Source organism: Stenella coeruleoalba (genome assembly GCF_951394435.1).
Source record: "Stenella coeruleoalba genome assembly, chromosome: 3".
Classification (NCBI taxonomy): Eukaryota; Metazoa; Chordata; class Mammalia; order Artiodactyla; family Delphinidae; genus Stenella; species Stenella coeruleoalba.
The window spans coordinates 16,541,908-16,560,467 of record NC_137148.1 but is presented as its reverse complement, the minus strand read 5'-3'; the positions used below and the strand labels follow the sequence as shown (position 1 = coordinate 16,560,467).

The 18,560-nt window shown below is 34.8% G+C and overlaps 1 protein-coding gene across 1 annotated transcript in view; it reads left to right on the top strand.

Moving 5' to 3' along the window:
* The window catches only part of CDH18 (cadherin 18), a 612,477-nt gene that overhangs the window by 364,104 nt on the left and 229,813 nt on the right, over nt 1–18,560 (top strand). The window contains exon 4 of the mRNA XM_079918320.1: nt 14,308–14,427. Within this exon, the coding sequence (XP_079774446.1) occupies nt 14,308–14,427 (120 nt within the window). The remainder of the gene's footprint in view (nt 1–14,307; nt 14,428–18,560) is intronic.

Genomic DNA, 18,560 nt, shown 5'->3' with positions numbered 1-18,560 from the left:
GGGTTGAGGACCCCAGCTTATATTTTATTGCTCACTACTTTATATTATACATTAATTTGAGCTTATCTGATATTTTACTGATTTGTACGTCCTTCACATTTTTAAATTATTTTATTTCTGTGTCATATGCACCTAACAAAGTATCACAAATGTAATAGTCAATAAATAAATAGACTCTATATGGAATAAAGACAAAATATACTTTTTATAGAGGTGAAGAGGTGTTATTCCATGTGATTTTTTTCTGTATACTTATCACATAAATGTAGAGATATAAAATTTTCTTATTAAAATCATTCTTAATATTTACAAAAATTTACTGATATTTTATATAAATTTATCCTAATTATGGCCACTTTTGTTGTTTTCTCCTTCTCCTCTCCTTTCCTCTCCTCTCCTCTCCTCTCCTCTTCTTTCCTTTCTTCTTTCTTTCCTTTCTGGGGAAATAGACCAAACCAAAAATCTCATATTAGACACTTGCCATTACTTAATTATCACTGATAATATTAATTAGTCTATGTTATTACCCCTATATTTAAATAAAGGCTCATAAATTGAAATTGCTGTGAAATATTATAAAATGAAAAATATGGAAATTCCCTGGTGGTCCAGCGCTTAGGACTCTGCACTTTTACTGCCGAGGGCCTGGGTTCAATCCCTGGTCGGGGAACTAAGATCCCGCTAGCTGTGCCAAAACAAAATGAAACAAAAAAAGCCTTGAGGCAGTATTTCTGTTACTAAGCCTCTCTGAGTCTAGAATCACTGTCCTAAAATGAAGCAGCTATACATTCCCATCATTATATTAAAAAATATATATACATATTTTTAAGTGTGAAATCATTGTATTAGAGCACATACTCCTGAAATTTCATTCTAAAAACTCATGTGCAATAAATTCAACCCCACTTTTTTGGGTAGTTTTTGCCATTTTCTAGGAGTCAGGTATAGAGTGAAGGCATAGCAATCAGGTGTGGGGTGAATATTCTGTGTTCAAGTATACCGAGAAGGCTCAGCATGAGGTATAGGGAAAAGGCCCAGCAAAGAGGACTAGAGTGAATACACAGTGCCCAGCAATCAGGTATAGAGTGAACATACAGAGATCAAGACTAGAGGAAGTCATCATGACCATGTGTAGAATGAAGACACAGTGATTAAGTATAAAGTAAAAACACTGCAGTCAGGTATAGCAAGAAGGTATAGTGATGAGGTGTGACAGAAGGCAAAGTGATTAGGTAGAGAGAAATGGCACAGTGAGAAAGAGGAATGTCTGTGCCATCGTAGATTCCTGCTGCCATCTACCAGATGTCTTTATTTCCTCTGTTTTTCAGGGCTCAGTCCTTGAGTTTCATAATTGCCTGCCGTCTGTCTTAATTGAGAGTCCTCTTGAGGTCCGTTAAGTTTCTCTCTGCTAAATTTCATTTCCCACCTTAGTAAATGGAAAATATTTTCTTGCTCCCATACACTGGTAAGGAGAAAACTGTGAAGGTCAATCTAGATCTTTTATGCTTTCACATGTTAAGTGACCCCCTTATTATTAAACATTTTATGGTCTTTATGATGCTGAGGTATGTTCTCTTTATATCTACTTTGTTCAGAGTTTTTTAAGATAAGGGAGTGTTGAATTTTGTTAAACACTTTTCTGCTATTCATGTGACTTTTATTCTTCAAATTGTTAATATGTTGTATCACATTGACTGATTTGCAAATATTAAACCATCCTTGCGCTCTTGGGATAAATCCCACTTGATCATGGTGTATGACCCTTTTAATGTATTGTTGAATTTGGTTTGCTAACATTTTGTTGAGGATTTTTACACCCATGCTCATCAGTGATATTGTCCTATATTTGTGTGTGTGGGGGGAGCAGTGCTGTGTGTGGGTGTGTGTGATTTTCCTCTCTGGTTTTAGTATCAGGGTGATGTTGACCTAGTGGAATGAGGAGTTCAGAAGCATATTTTCCTCTTCAATTTTTTGGAATAGTTTGAGAACTATATACGTTAATTCTTCTTTAAATGTTTGGTAGAATTCACCTGTGAAGCTATCTGGTCCTGGAATTTTGTTTGTTAGGTATTTTTTTGATTACTGATTCAATGTTGTTACTAGTGATCGGTCTGTTCATATTTTGTACTTTTCTTGATTCAGTCTTGGAAGATTGTATATTTCTAGGAATTCATCTGTTTTTTCCAGGTTGTCCAATTTGTTGGCTTATAATTGTTTGTAATAATCTCTTATGATGCTTTATATTTCTGTGGTGTTGGTTGTAACTTCCCTTCCATTTCTGATTTTATTTATTTGAGCATGTTCTTTTTTTATCTTCATGGGTCTGGCTAAAGATTTATCAATTTTCTTTATCTTTTCAAAGAACCATCTCTTAGTTTCCTTGAATTTTCTGTTGTTTTTCTAGTCCATATTTCATTTGATTCTGCTCTGAGCTTTGGGCTTTGTTTTTCTTCTTTTTCTAGTTCCCTTAGGTGTAAGGTTAGATTGTTTATTTGAGATTTTTCTTGTTTCCTGAGATAGGTCTTTATCACTACAAACTTCCCTCTTTGAACTGTTTTTGCTGTGTCCCATAGATTTTAGAACACTGTTTTTCCATTTTAATTTCCCTGGCTGTTTGTGAGGCCCAGCCATGACTTCTGGAGGCATGTTAGTAGGCAGGGCTTGTCCCCAGGCCTAGAAGTGTAACTGCAACTGCTGCGAGAGTGGTGATGCACTGGGCTGGCCCCAACACGTCTGGCTGTGAGGCACCGCCACAACTGCTGGTGTGCTAGGCTGGACCTCAGAGAGGGGGCTGCTTTAGAAAGACTCTGGTGGTGGCTGGAGACATGCACTGGATGAGGTAGGGTGGGAACTGCTTTGGAGGGGTGCTGGCGCCAGTCCTCAGGGGAACACCAGGGCAGGGCACATGGTGTTAACTAGGTTAATGCAGAGTGACAGAAATGGTGCCCACCAGTGCTGGGCCAGCTAGGTGAAAGGAGAGTAAAAAAGAAAAAAAAAATGGCATCCACCAACACTTCTGTCCCTGGAGAAAGTTTCACCTGCTCCCTGCTCCTTCAGTCCGTGTCCTAAAATTAGTCAATGAATCTCCTTCTCACATGACCCAGGCACATTTTAAGCTGCTGCCTCTGCACTAGAACTTGGGGTGAGTAAGTTTGTATGTAAGGTCTTCGTTAGCTATGTATCAGTTTCCTCTGGCTCTCCTAGACGTAAGCCCCACTGATTTTCAAATCCAAACATTATGGGAGCTCGTCTTCTCCATGCAGGTTTCCTAGGCTGGGTAGCACAGTGTGGGGCTCAGGCCTCAGGGAGGCCTCTGCAGTTGTGATACCCTTCCCACTTGTGGATTGTCACACCAGGGGTATGGGTTTCACAAGACTGCATCTCTGCCCCTCCTATAGTCTCCATGTGGCCTTTTCTTAAATCCTTAGTTGTAGAAATTCTGTTCTGTTGGTCTTCAGGTTGTTCTCAGAGATAGTTGTTCTATATGTGGTTGTAGTTTTAGTGTGTCCGTGGGAGAAGGTGAGCTGAGGATTTTCATCCTTTGCTATCTTGAACTGGACTTGGAGTTATCTACTATTAAATTTCAGCTAATCAATCCTAATCTGACTTTGCCATTGACTTTCTTCATGGAAGAAAATTAGTATTGAATTTTTGGTAGTACACTGAACAATTGTTGACAAAGGAATCATACAAGCCATGGTTCCATTTAACTAAGGCCGTCACAATGGAATGTTTCCCCAGTCTCACTGATGTGTTCATTAGTGTAAGTCTAACTAAATGATCTCAGTAAATCTTCCACTGCTGTATCACACTGAAGTGCCATGAAATATTGGGGAAATTGTGTTCCTCCTGAAGGGGGCACTGCTTTGGAAGTTTATCACAGCATGGCATGTATATATGGCAAGGAAGAAGCAAACAGAAAAATAAGAACATGTGATGGCTTTTGTTTTACCCAACTGTTTGTGGTAAGTTGTTATCAGCAACAGAAAGAAACTCAACTAGAAGAATCTAAGTGCACATCAGTAAACAATACGGAATATCATGTAGCTGTGAAAATTATATTTACCAAGATGGCATGGACATTTCCATGCCATGTTCTGTTATTACAGAAAAAGCTGCGTAGAGTTCAGTTTAGTATGTACATGACTACAAGACAGACCTTTGAATGAGTGGAGAGAGTTATGAAAAGACATGTAAGACACTGCTATGATTGCTTTTCTTAAGGGAAATGAGACAGGAGGTATATTTTTCTTACTAAGATCATGTTTGACTTCTTTAATTTAAAATATTCTGTAAGATAAATACAATTAACAAAAAGAGATTGCTTTGAGTAGGAGTATTTCTGTATTGTCCTCTCAGCAAAGAGATGTAAGACCACCAGTCTTGGGATTGCTTTGTAACTAAATTTACACTCTGTGTGATTAAAGAAGCTACTGACAAAGTCACGGAAACCTTGGTGATTCCAAGCAACATTTCATAAACCTCTTCCACCAGGTTTAATTTTCAGCCTTAAAAACATATATATATATATATATATATATATATATATATACATATATACATATATGTGTATATATTCACACATACACAAAATGACACTTATACACATTTTATAATAAAATTATGTATAATTATATATATATATATACATATATACAATAATAATAATATAACCAGCCTAGTGAGGCAATAAAACTCTGTGGTCTATACTTTGATTTACCTGAGTGCTTTGCAAACACCTGTATGTACAGAACCAAAGTAGCACGCATGTGATATATTTATGTTTGTATATTTTAAATAATCTAGATCATATGTTTAAATAATTTGAGCTCAGGAATTAGTTTTGGTATACATCAAGAGAGAAAACAGGAAGAAACATTGTATATAGATGAGCCAAAGAGCAAGAACTATAATTATAAAATATTTTATGTAACTGTATCATAAAGACCATTTTCCCCAAACATCGTGTAGTATTTTCAATTCAAAAGAGTCATTTTCAACAAAGTTCCACAGCAACATTGTAGAGGGTGGCAGTTCAGTAGACAGTGCCCCTGAGGGAGGATAACTTGATGCAAAGTAACACTAGCCCAACCATAGTTTGCAGTGTGAGTGAGAAATCAACTTTTATTGTTTAATGCCTCTGAAATGTAGGGATTGTTACTGCAACATAATTTAACCCACTCTTTCTGATATTTCTCCCCTTGGCACCTCAGAGAGGATATTCCAAAAGTAGTTTGAAATACATAAGTATTTCAAAAATAAATCATAATAACAAGATAGGGTGCCAACAGTGGATAAATCCAGAGATTCCAAAAATTCCAGAGCATTGAAAACACTAAAAATTAATTAATGGGGTAAAAGAGACAGATCAAATTTACACTAAAGGTGAAAACTGTTCTGCCCCCAAATCCGCTGTAAATACAAAAAAACAGAGGAAGTCACTTGGGCAACTTATTAAAGATTTCAAAGCAAGGCAGAATTTTTTCAACCTATTCTGTACATACAAAGAAAATGTGTTTTTATTATACCCTTAAAGCCTTCGATTTTGGTTTGGTTTGGTTTGGTTTGATTTTCCTAAGGATGGCTCACATAGGGCTATTGGGACATAAGGATGAAGCAGAAAATAGCTTCCAGTAAACCAGAAAACTCACATAAGAGGGGAACAAAAAAGAATCAAAGAGCTCTTACCAGTAGGTGAATATCACAAAGTCCTTGCTTCTGATGCAAACGACTCCTCCCTCTGGGGACACAAGAGTCCTTGATCTGTCTGGCAATGTATGAACCCATTCTGCCACACTTATTAAGATGTAGCACTCCAACTTAACAGGGGAAACATCAAATCCATTTTTTAAATTTCTATTTAAAATTTTATGTTTTCTGCTTTATTGAGGTATAATTGACAAATAGGAATTGCATACATGTAAGGTGTACAACTTGATGTTTTGATGTATGTGTACATCGTCAAGTGATCACTATGGTCAAGCTTATTAACATATCTATCACCTCACGTAGTTACCATTTTCTTTTTTCCTTCCTTTTTTTAATGTGTGTGTGTATGTAGTGAGAAGACTTAAGATCTACCCTCTTAGCAAATTTCAAGTATGCAATACAGTATTGTTTACCATAGTCACTTTGCAGTACATTAAATCTACAAAACTCATTCATCTTGCATAAGTGAAACTTTATATCCTTTTCCAACATCTCCTCATTTTCTCTCTCTCTGCCCTACCCCTGGCAGCCACCATTGTATTCTCTGTTTTAGGAGTTCGAATATTTTAGAGTCCACATATAAGTAAGATAATGCAGTATTTGTCTTTCTGTGTCTCGCTTATTTTCCTTAGTATAATGCCCTCCAGGTTCACCCATGTTGTTGCAAATGACAGGATTTCCTTCTTATTTTAAGGCTGAAATATAGCTGTATCTGTATCACATTTTCCTTATCTATTCATCTCTCCGTGGACATTTAGGTGTTTCTAATGACCTCAAATATATAACTGAAAAAATATCAAAGATGAAAAGGTGATGAATTATATATGTTTCCTCAGAAATCATTACAGGCACAACATCTGCTGCCTAAAATCAATGTAGCAAGAGATAGGGATTTAAACATTTTATCTATAATAATAAAAGTAATGCTACCATAATTAAAATTAATAAGTAATTAAAATTGCATGGTGGGGGAGAGATATTGGGAGGTAATGTAGATGCAGTGCATTCTTCATCTTTAATTAGATCAATGACAATTTTCAATTGTGATACAATCAGAAAATTTTAAATTAAAATGAAAGAACAAACATTAGGGCAAAGAAAATGTTGCTACTTTTAATAGTAGATCTGGTAGGAGTAGGTATGGGACTAAGAAATAAAGAGGATTTTAATTTTATATCTGTATTGTTACATTTTATTTTTGGTTACTGTAAAATATGGAAACTGTGCTATTAAAATATTTAAAAATCAAATTTTCAGCTAACTGGTGAAAAAGAAATTGAAATTATTGTATTTCCTCAATGATTGATATTCATGACTGAATGTCAGTTGTTTATGTGAGTGGATATGTACACATATATATACATAAATATGTATATATAATATATAGTATATACTTTATAATCTTTTATTAAACACTTCTGAAAAATTATTGCAACTTTTGTGAGCAAAGAAGGACAAAATATTTCTGTCCCTGGTATTCTGTTAGTAATTGTTTCATAGTTTATTGGTTTTGATTTTATTTCTGCTTTTGTTTTTATCATTGAATGAAAATTCAGTTTAAATAATAGTGCGCTATTCAGAAAAATGCTGAACTTGTTAATAACTTATTTTTTAAATGGAATACTTTGTAAAGCATGAGCATTGAAGCAACTTATAGATACAAATTCTAATTTTTGATAAGAAATTGATATAAAATCAGCAATTATGCAGTGCACTTGATTATCACACATGCTAAACTAGGGAATACTTTAAGAAGTATTGAATTACTATTCCTCTATATCTGTAAATAGATTGATAGGTAGAGTATATATATGTATGAATTTTCCTCCGTGTTAAAAACATTCTCCCCGAAATTCTCATTTTAAAATTTTGCATAAAATAGACAGCTCTCCAAATGATATATTTGTCACATTCCAATATGTTAAGTAATTTCAAGTTATTGAATGTAAAGAACACCCAGATTCTCATTTGAAAGTAGTAACTATATTAGAGTCAAGTTCAGAACCTAATCTTTATATTTGGTAAAGTATAGTCATTATCCAGAAAAGATATGAAGGATACTTGGGGAGAGACTTGTTAATACCTTCTGTATGCATTGGAGCTTAATCAGGAAAATCAAATCCACCGTCATGTAGTTCAATAGAAGGAACTGAGTCTGTGGAACAAGTTACAAAAATGGTAGGAGAAATGAAAAGCCAAATGGTGAACTGTGAGGCAACCACTGAAGGAATTGAGCATCCTTATGGCTGGGAAGGTGGTGTTACCTGACCCCTGGAGCTGGGTTTTAGTGGACAGACATGGGAAACACTAATCAATGTCAATGACAGGTGCTAGATTCCTACAAACATCAGAACAGAGTAGGAAAGTAATGTGAGGACAACATGCAAGTGGATTTAGAAGATATGTAAGACTGGTGGGGATATGATAGTCAAGTCACTTTTTACTGCAACCATTTACTCTGTACAGAAATCAAGAGAATTGTGAGCATTCTATAAGGCTACAGAAGAGTACATCACTGTTGTCGGTACTTGGAGATTTCTTCCCCCTAAGTATTTTATATACAGACTCTGTTGACAAAATATATTTACTGACTTGGCCTTTGGCTATGGTGTGTATGTGGGGTGAAATATAATGCTGCCTCTCTACAAGTAGATGCATCTGGACAGGCATTACATACCACCAAGGAAACAGACAAGAACAAGGCAGAAGATCTTGTAACTATTAACACTCAACAGACCATGACTGAATGTTGCAATGGCGTAGATGCGAAAGAATGTCACAGCAAAACAGAGAGGACCAGCTTGAATTCTGCCTTCTCAAATTGTTAACTATATAACCTTTATGTACCTCGATGCTCCCATCTGTAAAATGGCATTGGGTGTAATTTTCTCAATGGATTTATCTTATTATTAAATTAAATGACATATAACAGAGGGATCCCACATTACTGGCACTAAATACATAATTTTTCCTTAATTTTTTCATTTATGGTATATGATAAGAAGTTTACTTGAGTAATGTCAAATCTCACATTTGGTAGTTCCATAAAAAGGATCTAATTGAAAGAACACAGAAACTAACAATAGCTGTGATTGAAAATATACAATTAAAATAGTGAATCCTGCTCTGTTACCCAGATGATTCATAAGTGTACTTGCAGAGGATTTTTTTAATCCAGTGACTCTTGTGTGAATACTCAAGGCTTTATAAAATTACACAATGACTGGAATACTGTGCTATTTCTCTGTTGGTGAAATTACAGTCCTCCTGTGAGGAATGAAATTTAAGTTTTACCTTGATGACTATTACTTTTTCACACTCTCTGGAAAAATCTTCTGGGAATTAAGCCCTAAGAGATTCCTTCAGAGAGGTACTCTCAGCCTTCATAAATCTCCAGCTTATTTTTACTTAGAGTTCTTGCTCAATGTTAATTCACTTGAGTTTTTTTGTTTTTTTTTTTTAGAAGATGTTGCAGGTAGGAGTTTAGTAATGAATTTATTTATGGCTGTGTTAGGTCTTTGTTTCTGTGCGAGGGCTTTCTCTAGTTGTGGCAAGTGGGGGCCACTCTTCATCGTGGTACGCGGGCCTCTCACTGTCGTGGCCTCTCTTGTTGCGGAGCACAGGCTTCAGACGCATGGGCTCAGTAATTGTGGCTCACGGGCCTAGTTGCTCCGCGACACGTGGGATCCTCCCAGACCAGGGCTCGAACCCGTGTCCCCTGCATTAGCAGGCAGATTCTCAACCACTGCGCCACCAGGGAAGCCCCCACTTCAGATTTTAACAGAGCTGTGAACCCTGACAAGTCATGCATAATGATTTGCAATCTCAGAGAATATTTGTTTGGTATTAAAATGCCTTATTAAATATTTCAAATTGATCTTTGGAGACTTTCGGGAAAGTCCCCTCTGTTTCTCATTGATATGTAATGTTACAAAATGTGTGCTGTTTATAAAACAGTAGTACAAAAAGAAACCACATGGAAAGACTGACACAGGGCAGTCCCAAAAGGAAACAAGACACGTTTTATTGTACAAAAGAGATCTTGAAAGCTTTTGTATGTACTTGAATCTTTTCATATTTGTTTCAAACATCAGCTGAGAGGCTCTAAACCCTAGCATGGGATTAGCTAAGTGTGCACCGTAGGAAATATTTAACGTGAAAATATTGTACAGTAAATAGCCGATGAAACTTTAAGATGCAATGTTTCTGTGGTTATTGTTTTTAATGAAAACAGTTGTAAAAATTAAAAACGCTTATATAGCGCTTTTTAAAGTTTTCTTTGATTGGAAGCCAGTTATATAGGGAAGGGACTGTTGGTTTAATATCTATTGACCAAATCCATATAATAATTTCCAGAGAAAATTAGATTCTTATTTTAATATTCTAGTGGAATCATGGACTTTTAGGTATCTTTACGTATTTTTCTTTGGAAATCTAGCACTGTAGAGGGTAACAATTTTCTCTTTTCTATTATGTACACAGTTAGGGCCCATAGCATGAATAAAGGAATTGAATTGTCCAATGTGGGATACTTTTCTCAGACATAGATATATCCATACCAATAATTTCTTTTTCACTTAAACTTTTAACCAGGAATAAAAAGTCTTTATTAAAATGACCAATGTAACTAATTAATTTACTTAGAATGCTAATAGGTGGATCACTAGTAATGCCTAATATTCAGAAAAAAAATCAAATACCATTAATTCCTACCTAATTTAATTTTATCTACTTGTGAGATTAGCTTTTGATTTTATCTCCTTTTTGATGTTCTGGCATCAAATAGTCTAGGATATTATCAATCATCTTTTTCTTGGCTTGTAACTTCAGACTCTTGTCCAGAGTCAAAGAACAACCATAAATTCTGAGAGTAAATGTCACTTCCTTCCACTGCAGCCGTAGCACAATGTATCAGTTTGCTAGGGCTGCTTGCACCAAAGGACCACAAACTGGGTAGCTTAAACAACACAAGTTTATTGTATCACTGTTCCTGAAGCTAGATGCCTGAGGTCAAGGTATCAGCAGGGCCATGTTCCCTCTTCAAGCCCTGGGGAAGCATCTGCTCCAGCCCTCTCATCCAGCTTCTAGTGCTTTGCTGGCAGTCTTTGACTTACCTTGGCTTGTGCAGGTATCACCTTGATCTCTGCCTTCATCTTCACATAATGTACTTCCTGTGTGTGTATGTGTGTGTGTGTGTCTGTCTGTCTGTCTCCCTCTAAATTTCCTGTTTTTATAAGAACACCAGTCATGTTAGGGTAGGGGCCCAAACTACTGCAGTGTGACTTCATCTTAATTAATTACATCTATAATGACCCTATTTCCTAATAAAATCACCTCTTAAAGAACTGGAATTCAGAAATTCAACATATGAACTTTGAGGGAAAACAGTCCAACTCATAACACATACCCTAAGGCATTTTATGTTTTTATTATTTATATATTTCTAATGAAAAAAAAAAGGCTTTTTTTCCTTAATGTAAAAGAACTTCCAAAAGCACCAATCGTTCTTAAAATGTTCCCATCAAACCTTCAAATAAACAGGAAAATAAAATAAGTATAATGTTTTCCTTTTGGTTTAGAACTCCTTGGTAACGAATCTTTGAACAATTTATTTCCCACCCCTGCTATTTAACTCACTCCTGCTGTATTCTGGGGCAGGTTGATTTTTGGTTGAGTTGGGCTGTGCATATACCTATGCTCCCTTCAACCAGCAATTTGTTTACTCAAAGTGGCAGACTGATACCTTCAGATGCCACCAAATGCGATAGAGGTAATTTACTGTTCTTTGCTTTACACACAATTATAATTGCCCACTACCCTTGAGACCAACGGTACAGAGGTGTCTGTGATTGATAATGACCATACTTTTTGACCACAGTAGATAGAGAGTTAGTATATTTTCTTTCTCTCCTCTGGAACTTTTTTCTGCTCTGCCCACTTCTTTTCGGTACTTTAAACCATCACTTAGTCAAAACCACCATACTACTTTTATTTCTTTTCTTCCTCCTTTTCTCCTTTTTCTTTATGTCATTTGTCATTCCACTCATGCATCACAGCTTTCACTTAACAAGCCTGGGCTTTTAAAGACAGCTCAAGCCAAGCAGAGCACTCTTTCTTTCCTGTAATGGTCCGGCCTGTCACATTAAATGATGTGTGATCTTGCACTATTTGCCTTTCCCAGTTTTCTTCATGGAATGGTTGCTGTGGGGCTACATTAGACATTAGACATTAAAATTATTTAGACCTAAATCACTATTGTAAGGCCACAGCAAGTTTTAAAACCTGAGCATTTTACAACTGTGGTTTCTTAAAAGATGGCCATTATTTTACTGATTTCTATCTATACTGTGTTTTTTTTTTTTTTGAATCCTAGTAATTCTTGTATGCCCGGTATGATCAGCATTTTTCCTATAAGATCAAAGATTTGATTGGTATAATTTTATAACATTTTAATCATAGTATGGGCTTCTTTACACATTTTAGAGTCTGATGTGGGTACCTACTACAGATTTTAGTTTCTTCAATGAGGTACCAAATGAAAATGCCTCCCTCCTAAACCAACATTTTTGGGTAAATATCTACCTACTGGTATTCTCTGAACAAGCTGGAGAGATGAATATGGGTATGGAACAGGTGTTGAGACGTCACAGAAGTCTTTAATGTTCTATAGTAATTATTATACTTAGTCATGGAAGAGGTAGTCTACATGTGACTAGCTCTGGAAAGTTTATCAAGCCAGATATCATAGTGCTATAATGAGAAAAATTATGGTACACATCCAAGCCCAAATAAGGCTGTCTAAGAATGGACTAACAGTGAAGCAATAAGATATACATTTTAAACTTTAAAATTTGAGGTCATCATAGATTCACATGCATTCATGAGAAACGATATAGATTTCTTGTACCCTTTACCCAATTTTACCCCTTGCTAACATCCTGCAAAATATCCAATATAAAACAATATCATAACCAGGCTATTGAAATTATTTACCAATTTTATTTAGATTTCCCTAGTTTTACTTGTGAGTGTATGTATGTGTTTAGTTCGCACGTATCCATAATCAAAATACTGAACAATTCCAGCACCATCATTATCTCTCATGTTGCCTTTTTATGACCAAACCCACCCCTTTCCACTCCTTCTTTCCCAGACTCTGGCAACTACTAATCTGTCATCCACTTCTAAAATTGCATCACTTCAAGAATGTTAAATAAGTGGAATCATACAGTATATAGCCTTTGAGGATTGTCTTTTCCCCTCCTGGGTATGATTCCCTGAAGATTTATCCAAGTTAGTGCCTATATTAATATTCTGTTCATTTTTATTGCTAAGTAGTATTCCATAGTAATACTGTACCATGGTTTGTTTAACCATTTTCCCATTGAAGGATATCTGGGCTTCTTCTAGTTTGGTGCTACTAAGAATAATGTTGCTGTGAATATTTGTAAATAGGCTTTTATGTGAACATATATTTTTATTACTTTAGCATAAATGCCCAAGAGTACAATTTGCTGGATTGTATGGTAAATGTATGTTTGTTTATTTAAGAATTTTCTAAACTTACATTTCCACCAGCAGTGTATGAGAGGCCTAATTTCCTGCCAGAATTTGGTGTCACCACTATGTTTTATTATCCACAATTAGAAATTTCTCTTAGGTATAACACAATCCTTTTCTTCTAAGTGTACATAATTACTAGTTATATTTTTGCTTAGCAGATCAATGTAAAAATACTATTTAGAGGCCAAAATCATGGCATTTTATTAAAAATCTTTATACAGTCATCCCTCAGTATCTGCAGGCAATTGGTTCCAGGACCCCCGTGGACACCAGAACCTGCAGATACTCAAGTCCCGTAGCTGGCCCTCCATATCCATATCCGTGGGTTCCATATACAGAAATTCAACCACAGCAGATCATAACATAGTACACAATCAACAGTTGGCCGCATTTGTGGATGTGGAACCATATATATGGAGGGCCAACTGTACATTTATGTTCTACTAATAAGGATTGTCAAATGAACTTGGCATACTAAGTCTATTAACTTTTCTAGGATCCTTTGAAGGTACAGAAAAAGTTTTGCTTAAAGTTGTGTCTGAATTCCAACATAGAAGTAAAAACTTTGTAGTTAAGTAGATCTTAGACCCTTAGTAGGTGTGTAAGACCTAAATCATAGACTTAACTACTAAAATTAAAAACTGAAATTTGTCAGTACCCCCAGCATTGTTCAATAGTCAACTGTACACTCTCAAAATACTTTTGATTTTTATCCCCAGTTAACACCTATTTGATTCTTGAGCATTGACCCAACCCGACGCTGATTATGTGAGGGTTAAAAGAGACCCTTTATAATGGTATCAGCATATAAAGAATCACATTAAACTATCTTAAACCAAACACTCCATTCTGGGCTCTCATTTAGGACAGTTAGTGGCACGGAAAGAAAGCAGGGACCGTGTTTGAGAGATAAATCTAAGAAATACAAGAAATTATCACTCTCCATAAGTATTTCAGCATTACCTTTTTCTGTGTACAAATTAATCATGTGTTTAATGCCATCACACACTAAAATTTGTTTTCCTGAATGCACAGGTACCTCTGTTCTACAGGTGACAGCCACTGATGCAGATGACCCTACCTATGGAAACAGTGCTCGGGTGGTTTACAGCATTCTCCAGGGACAGCCCTACTTCTCTGTAGACCCTAAAACAGGTTAGTGTTTTTAAGGATAATTTGTGTGCAGATGCATGCTACAATAAAAGAAAACAATATTTTCATGTCTATGTACTTTTCTACATTAGACATTGTTATTTTAGCACATTAAAAAATGCCCTCACTTTTTCTAAAACAATGTGATTGCATAATTGAAGATAAATTAACTGCTCTCCTTAATATTTGATTATCCATCATTTATATCCATACAAGTAAAATGCTTCTTACATTTGCATATTTCTGTGACATTTAAATAAATGCTGTCTATTTAAAACAGAGGTTACATAACGCTTCAGCCCTCAAGTATTGTGTTACGTAAAACAAATTAACTGAGAATAAAGCCAAACACATACAAGCATTTGTTAAGGAAAAATGTGAATTCTGCTTCACCTCTTCTCTTTTCTGTAGCCAAAATAATCATATCATATTATATTATGTGATGTCAAAATGAAAATGAAGGATACTCAAAAATTCATTTTAGGGCTATGTTATAGCAGCATAGTCTAAAAACCACAAAAACTCATGGCCTTATTGACAAACAATTTGTAAATAGAAACTCGGCTAAAGCTAAATATAAACCCATTTTTAATGTAGCTAAATGTTCAGTATGAAGTGTTTCAGTTTAATAAACAGTTTCAAGAACGTACATAATCAGGAGACACAGATGGAGCAGAGACAGGTCCAGGATATTCCAGAAGCTTCCTGGGTCCTTTCTGGTCATGTGAGATGAATTCTGAATCAAGTTAACATGTGAGATCTTCAAGTAAAGGGCACTGCCACATAACTAACACAAAAGAGTCATATTTGGTCATAAATATCCCCTTATCCTCATATTGTTATATAGCTTACAACAATTTTTCAGGGAACCCTGCTCAGTAAGTCTACAGATTACAGTTTATTAACCATTGTCTCAGGCAGTGAGGTACATCAGCTGAAATGATGCTATGGACAGTCATACTCCAATAGTTAATGCCATTAGATTGCTAGGAGGATTGTCATTTTCATGTTTACAAGAAGGTGCCTTCTCTCTTTCCCTGGTGCACTCCAACACAAAGTACACTGGGCAGGAAGAGATCTCAGACATACTGCTTAACCCCTTAAATTTCTATAATTTAAGAAGAAAAGAATGAAAAAGGTGTATAGATATAGGTAAATGAAGAATATACACATATATATCCACATATTATATGCATTACAATTATAAAATTAATTATAATATTTAATTAAGTGAAATAAAAAATAAGAATTGGGAGATAATAAAAATAAATAACATAATGTGACCTAAAGTGAATATGAGATATATAAGTTCTTGTAGTACTAAGCTATTACTGAATAGTTAGAAATAAAATTGTTTATTAACCGAATAATCAAAATTCTGGGACAAAAATTATATCTCTCTCTATATATATGTATATATATACACATATATACATATATACGTGTATGTATATGCATATACATATATATATATGTACATGCATGTTGTTCTGGTAGGAGACTTTTAAATTAATTGAAAATATTTTTTATTGAGGTGTATTTGACATATAACACTGTAAATTTAAGGGGTACAAAATGTTGATTTAATGCACTTACATATTGTAATATGGTAGCCATTGTAGTGATAGAAAATCTTAAGCCAAATCATTATTTGACAATAGCATTGCTCATTTTGTGGTACTTTCCCAATAACCATGGTTCTTTTATATAAGAAAGATGTGTATTTCTCACTTTAAATATGCATCTTCCTGAAGGAAAGAAATGAGGAGACCGTTCCAGTTACCTTGTTTTAGGATTGCACAAACACATGTTCATGCATGCACACACATGCACACATACCTGAATTTACTCAACTGTCCTTATAGAAAGCCAAATTTTTATTTATACATAAATATTATATTTACTTAATAGAACATGGCTAGGATATAGACATCTTATATGGATTTTAAAACTTTCCACACACTTCTTGATCTTTTTAGTACCAAATACCAAATTCTCTGTGTTAGTGTATGTTTGAGTTATCTGTCTGAGTGTTTGCATGTGTTGGTGTGAGCACATGCAGGTAGATGTGTGTGTGTGTGTGCATGCATATTTACTTTGGACAAAGAAAGGCCACTGAGGACAAGATTTGACTAGTGTTAGACTCTGCTGTAGCTTGTGTTTTAGTGAAGCAAATACATCAAACGCAATATTCAAATAAAAATTGCATTTGGTTGTACATATTTATTATGGGTTAATTAAGTACTTCAGGAAACAAAAATAATTATCTTAAATATAAATAGGCTGCTATTCAGGTACTGCTCTATTGAAATTATCTTTGCTCCTACAATTTTTTCTTCCTTTCTTTAAGCAAAATTATTTATTGAATGAAGTGTATGCCTCTATGTTGATATGTTTTAATTTCAATATTGTATTGTCTGAAGCATCATGGGAGTCTACGGATATATGCTCTACTACAAAGATTGTTTAAATATGCAAATCTCTTAGCCTGCTGTCTGTAGAAAGTGCTAAGAGCGATTAGAAAACAAAATGCTGAGTATTCTCTTCAAAGCTAAGACTTTTTTGGTAATTTAAGCTTAAAAGACCTCTTACAATGCAATTAAACATCCTTAGAACTAATGAATTTAGTGAAAATTGTGCCTTAAATAACTGGAATAAAATACAAACATACTTAGAACTAAGGAATCAGTTGCTATAGATGAGATGTTATATAATAAATGTTGGGATAGTAGTTACTTAAAAATGTACACTTTAATAGTAATACTTTAATTCTATCCTTTCATTTAACATGACTATATGATAACGTTTCCAATTAGTACTTTCGATGAAGACAAATTATAATAAATCAGAACTTTTGTGCCCAAATAGAGTTGTGAGTGATTATGGTTAAGATCAGGACTTTGGATTGCCTTGTGTCCATCATGTTAAAAGGTACATCTTGGTACTTAACCTAATTTTCCAATGACAAGCTGCCAATGAGGCTTTGCTTCCTATTATATTAACTATGTATGAATTACTGTATCCAGAGAAAATAATTTTGTGGCTCTTGAGTCACTATACTATACACAATTTGTTTAATAAGGTATGTATTGTTTTCTACTGGAATTCCATTAATCAATATGATGAAACATAAATCTTGTGAATAATTTATTGTTTCAAATAAGTTTTGTTGCAGAAACTATTTCATGATGTTTGCTTAATGTATAACAACAAAAGAGGAATACCCATTAATGAGTGATTTAACATTAACTACTATTTGAAAGATACAGAAGGCTATGAAAAAATAACTGAGAGGACAATGAATTGTAAAAGACATATAATATTTCCAGCCAGACTCATGTAGAAATAGTGTTAATGTAGGCTTTATGAGGATAATTCTACTTAAATATATTCATTTTAATTCAGCAAGAAAACACTTTTAGAGTTATTATATGGAGGAACCATTTTAATGTTCATGCAAACTACTGACCCTAAGCAAGTTATTTTGAGGAAGGCAGCTGAGTAAGAAAGCCATATGAAGTGGTCAGAGAACTGAAGTGAAGAGAAATCTGAGCTTATGGTTGTTTATTAACACAACTCAAATCTCAATCGTACTCCAGTTAATACACTGTCAACTGCTTTAAAAATAAATTTATGTGTACAAGAACTCTTTGTTTCTTTAGAAACTACAAAATTTAGGTCAGGAGGTGATAATAGAAGCTTGATGATTGAGTTGCTATAAAATAACTACTTCCCTTGACTTAGGTCGAAGAGAAAACCAGAAACCTACCATGTTTCTTTCCAGGGTCTTAGAATGGAGGATTCACAAAAGGCAGGTATGAGGTTTTTAAATGAGAATGCATATCTTTTAATGGTCGTGGTATTTATAGCCACTTGATGATTTTCTCCACTAGCTGTTTTATAGTCCACAACTTATGAATTACTTCTTGTTATTTTAGCTGGTACATATATGTTAAAGTATGCCTGTACCTATTTCACACGGAAATGTGTTGAATCTTCTTTATGGTCAATTCAGGAAACATGAAAACCTGGATTAAAACCTGATGTCAGGGAAAACAAGGGTATGCAGGTTTACAAAATCCTATTTATTCTTTATTTACAACTGTTTACAGTGCTAGCAGAGGTGAATACCAGCT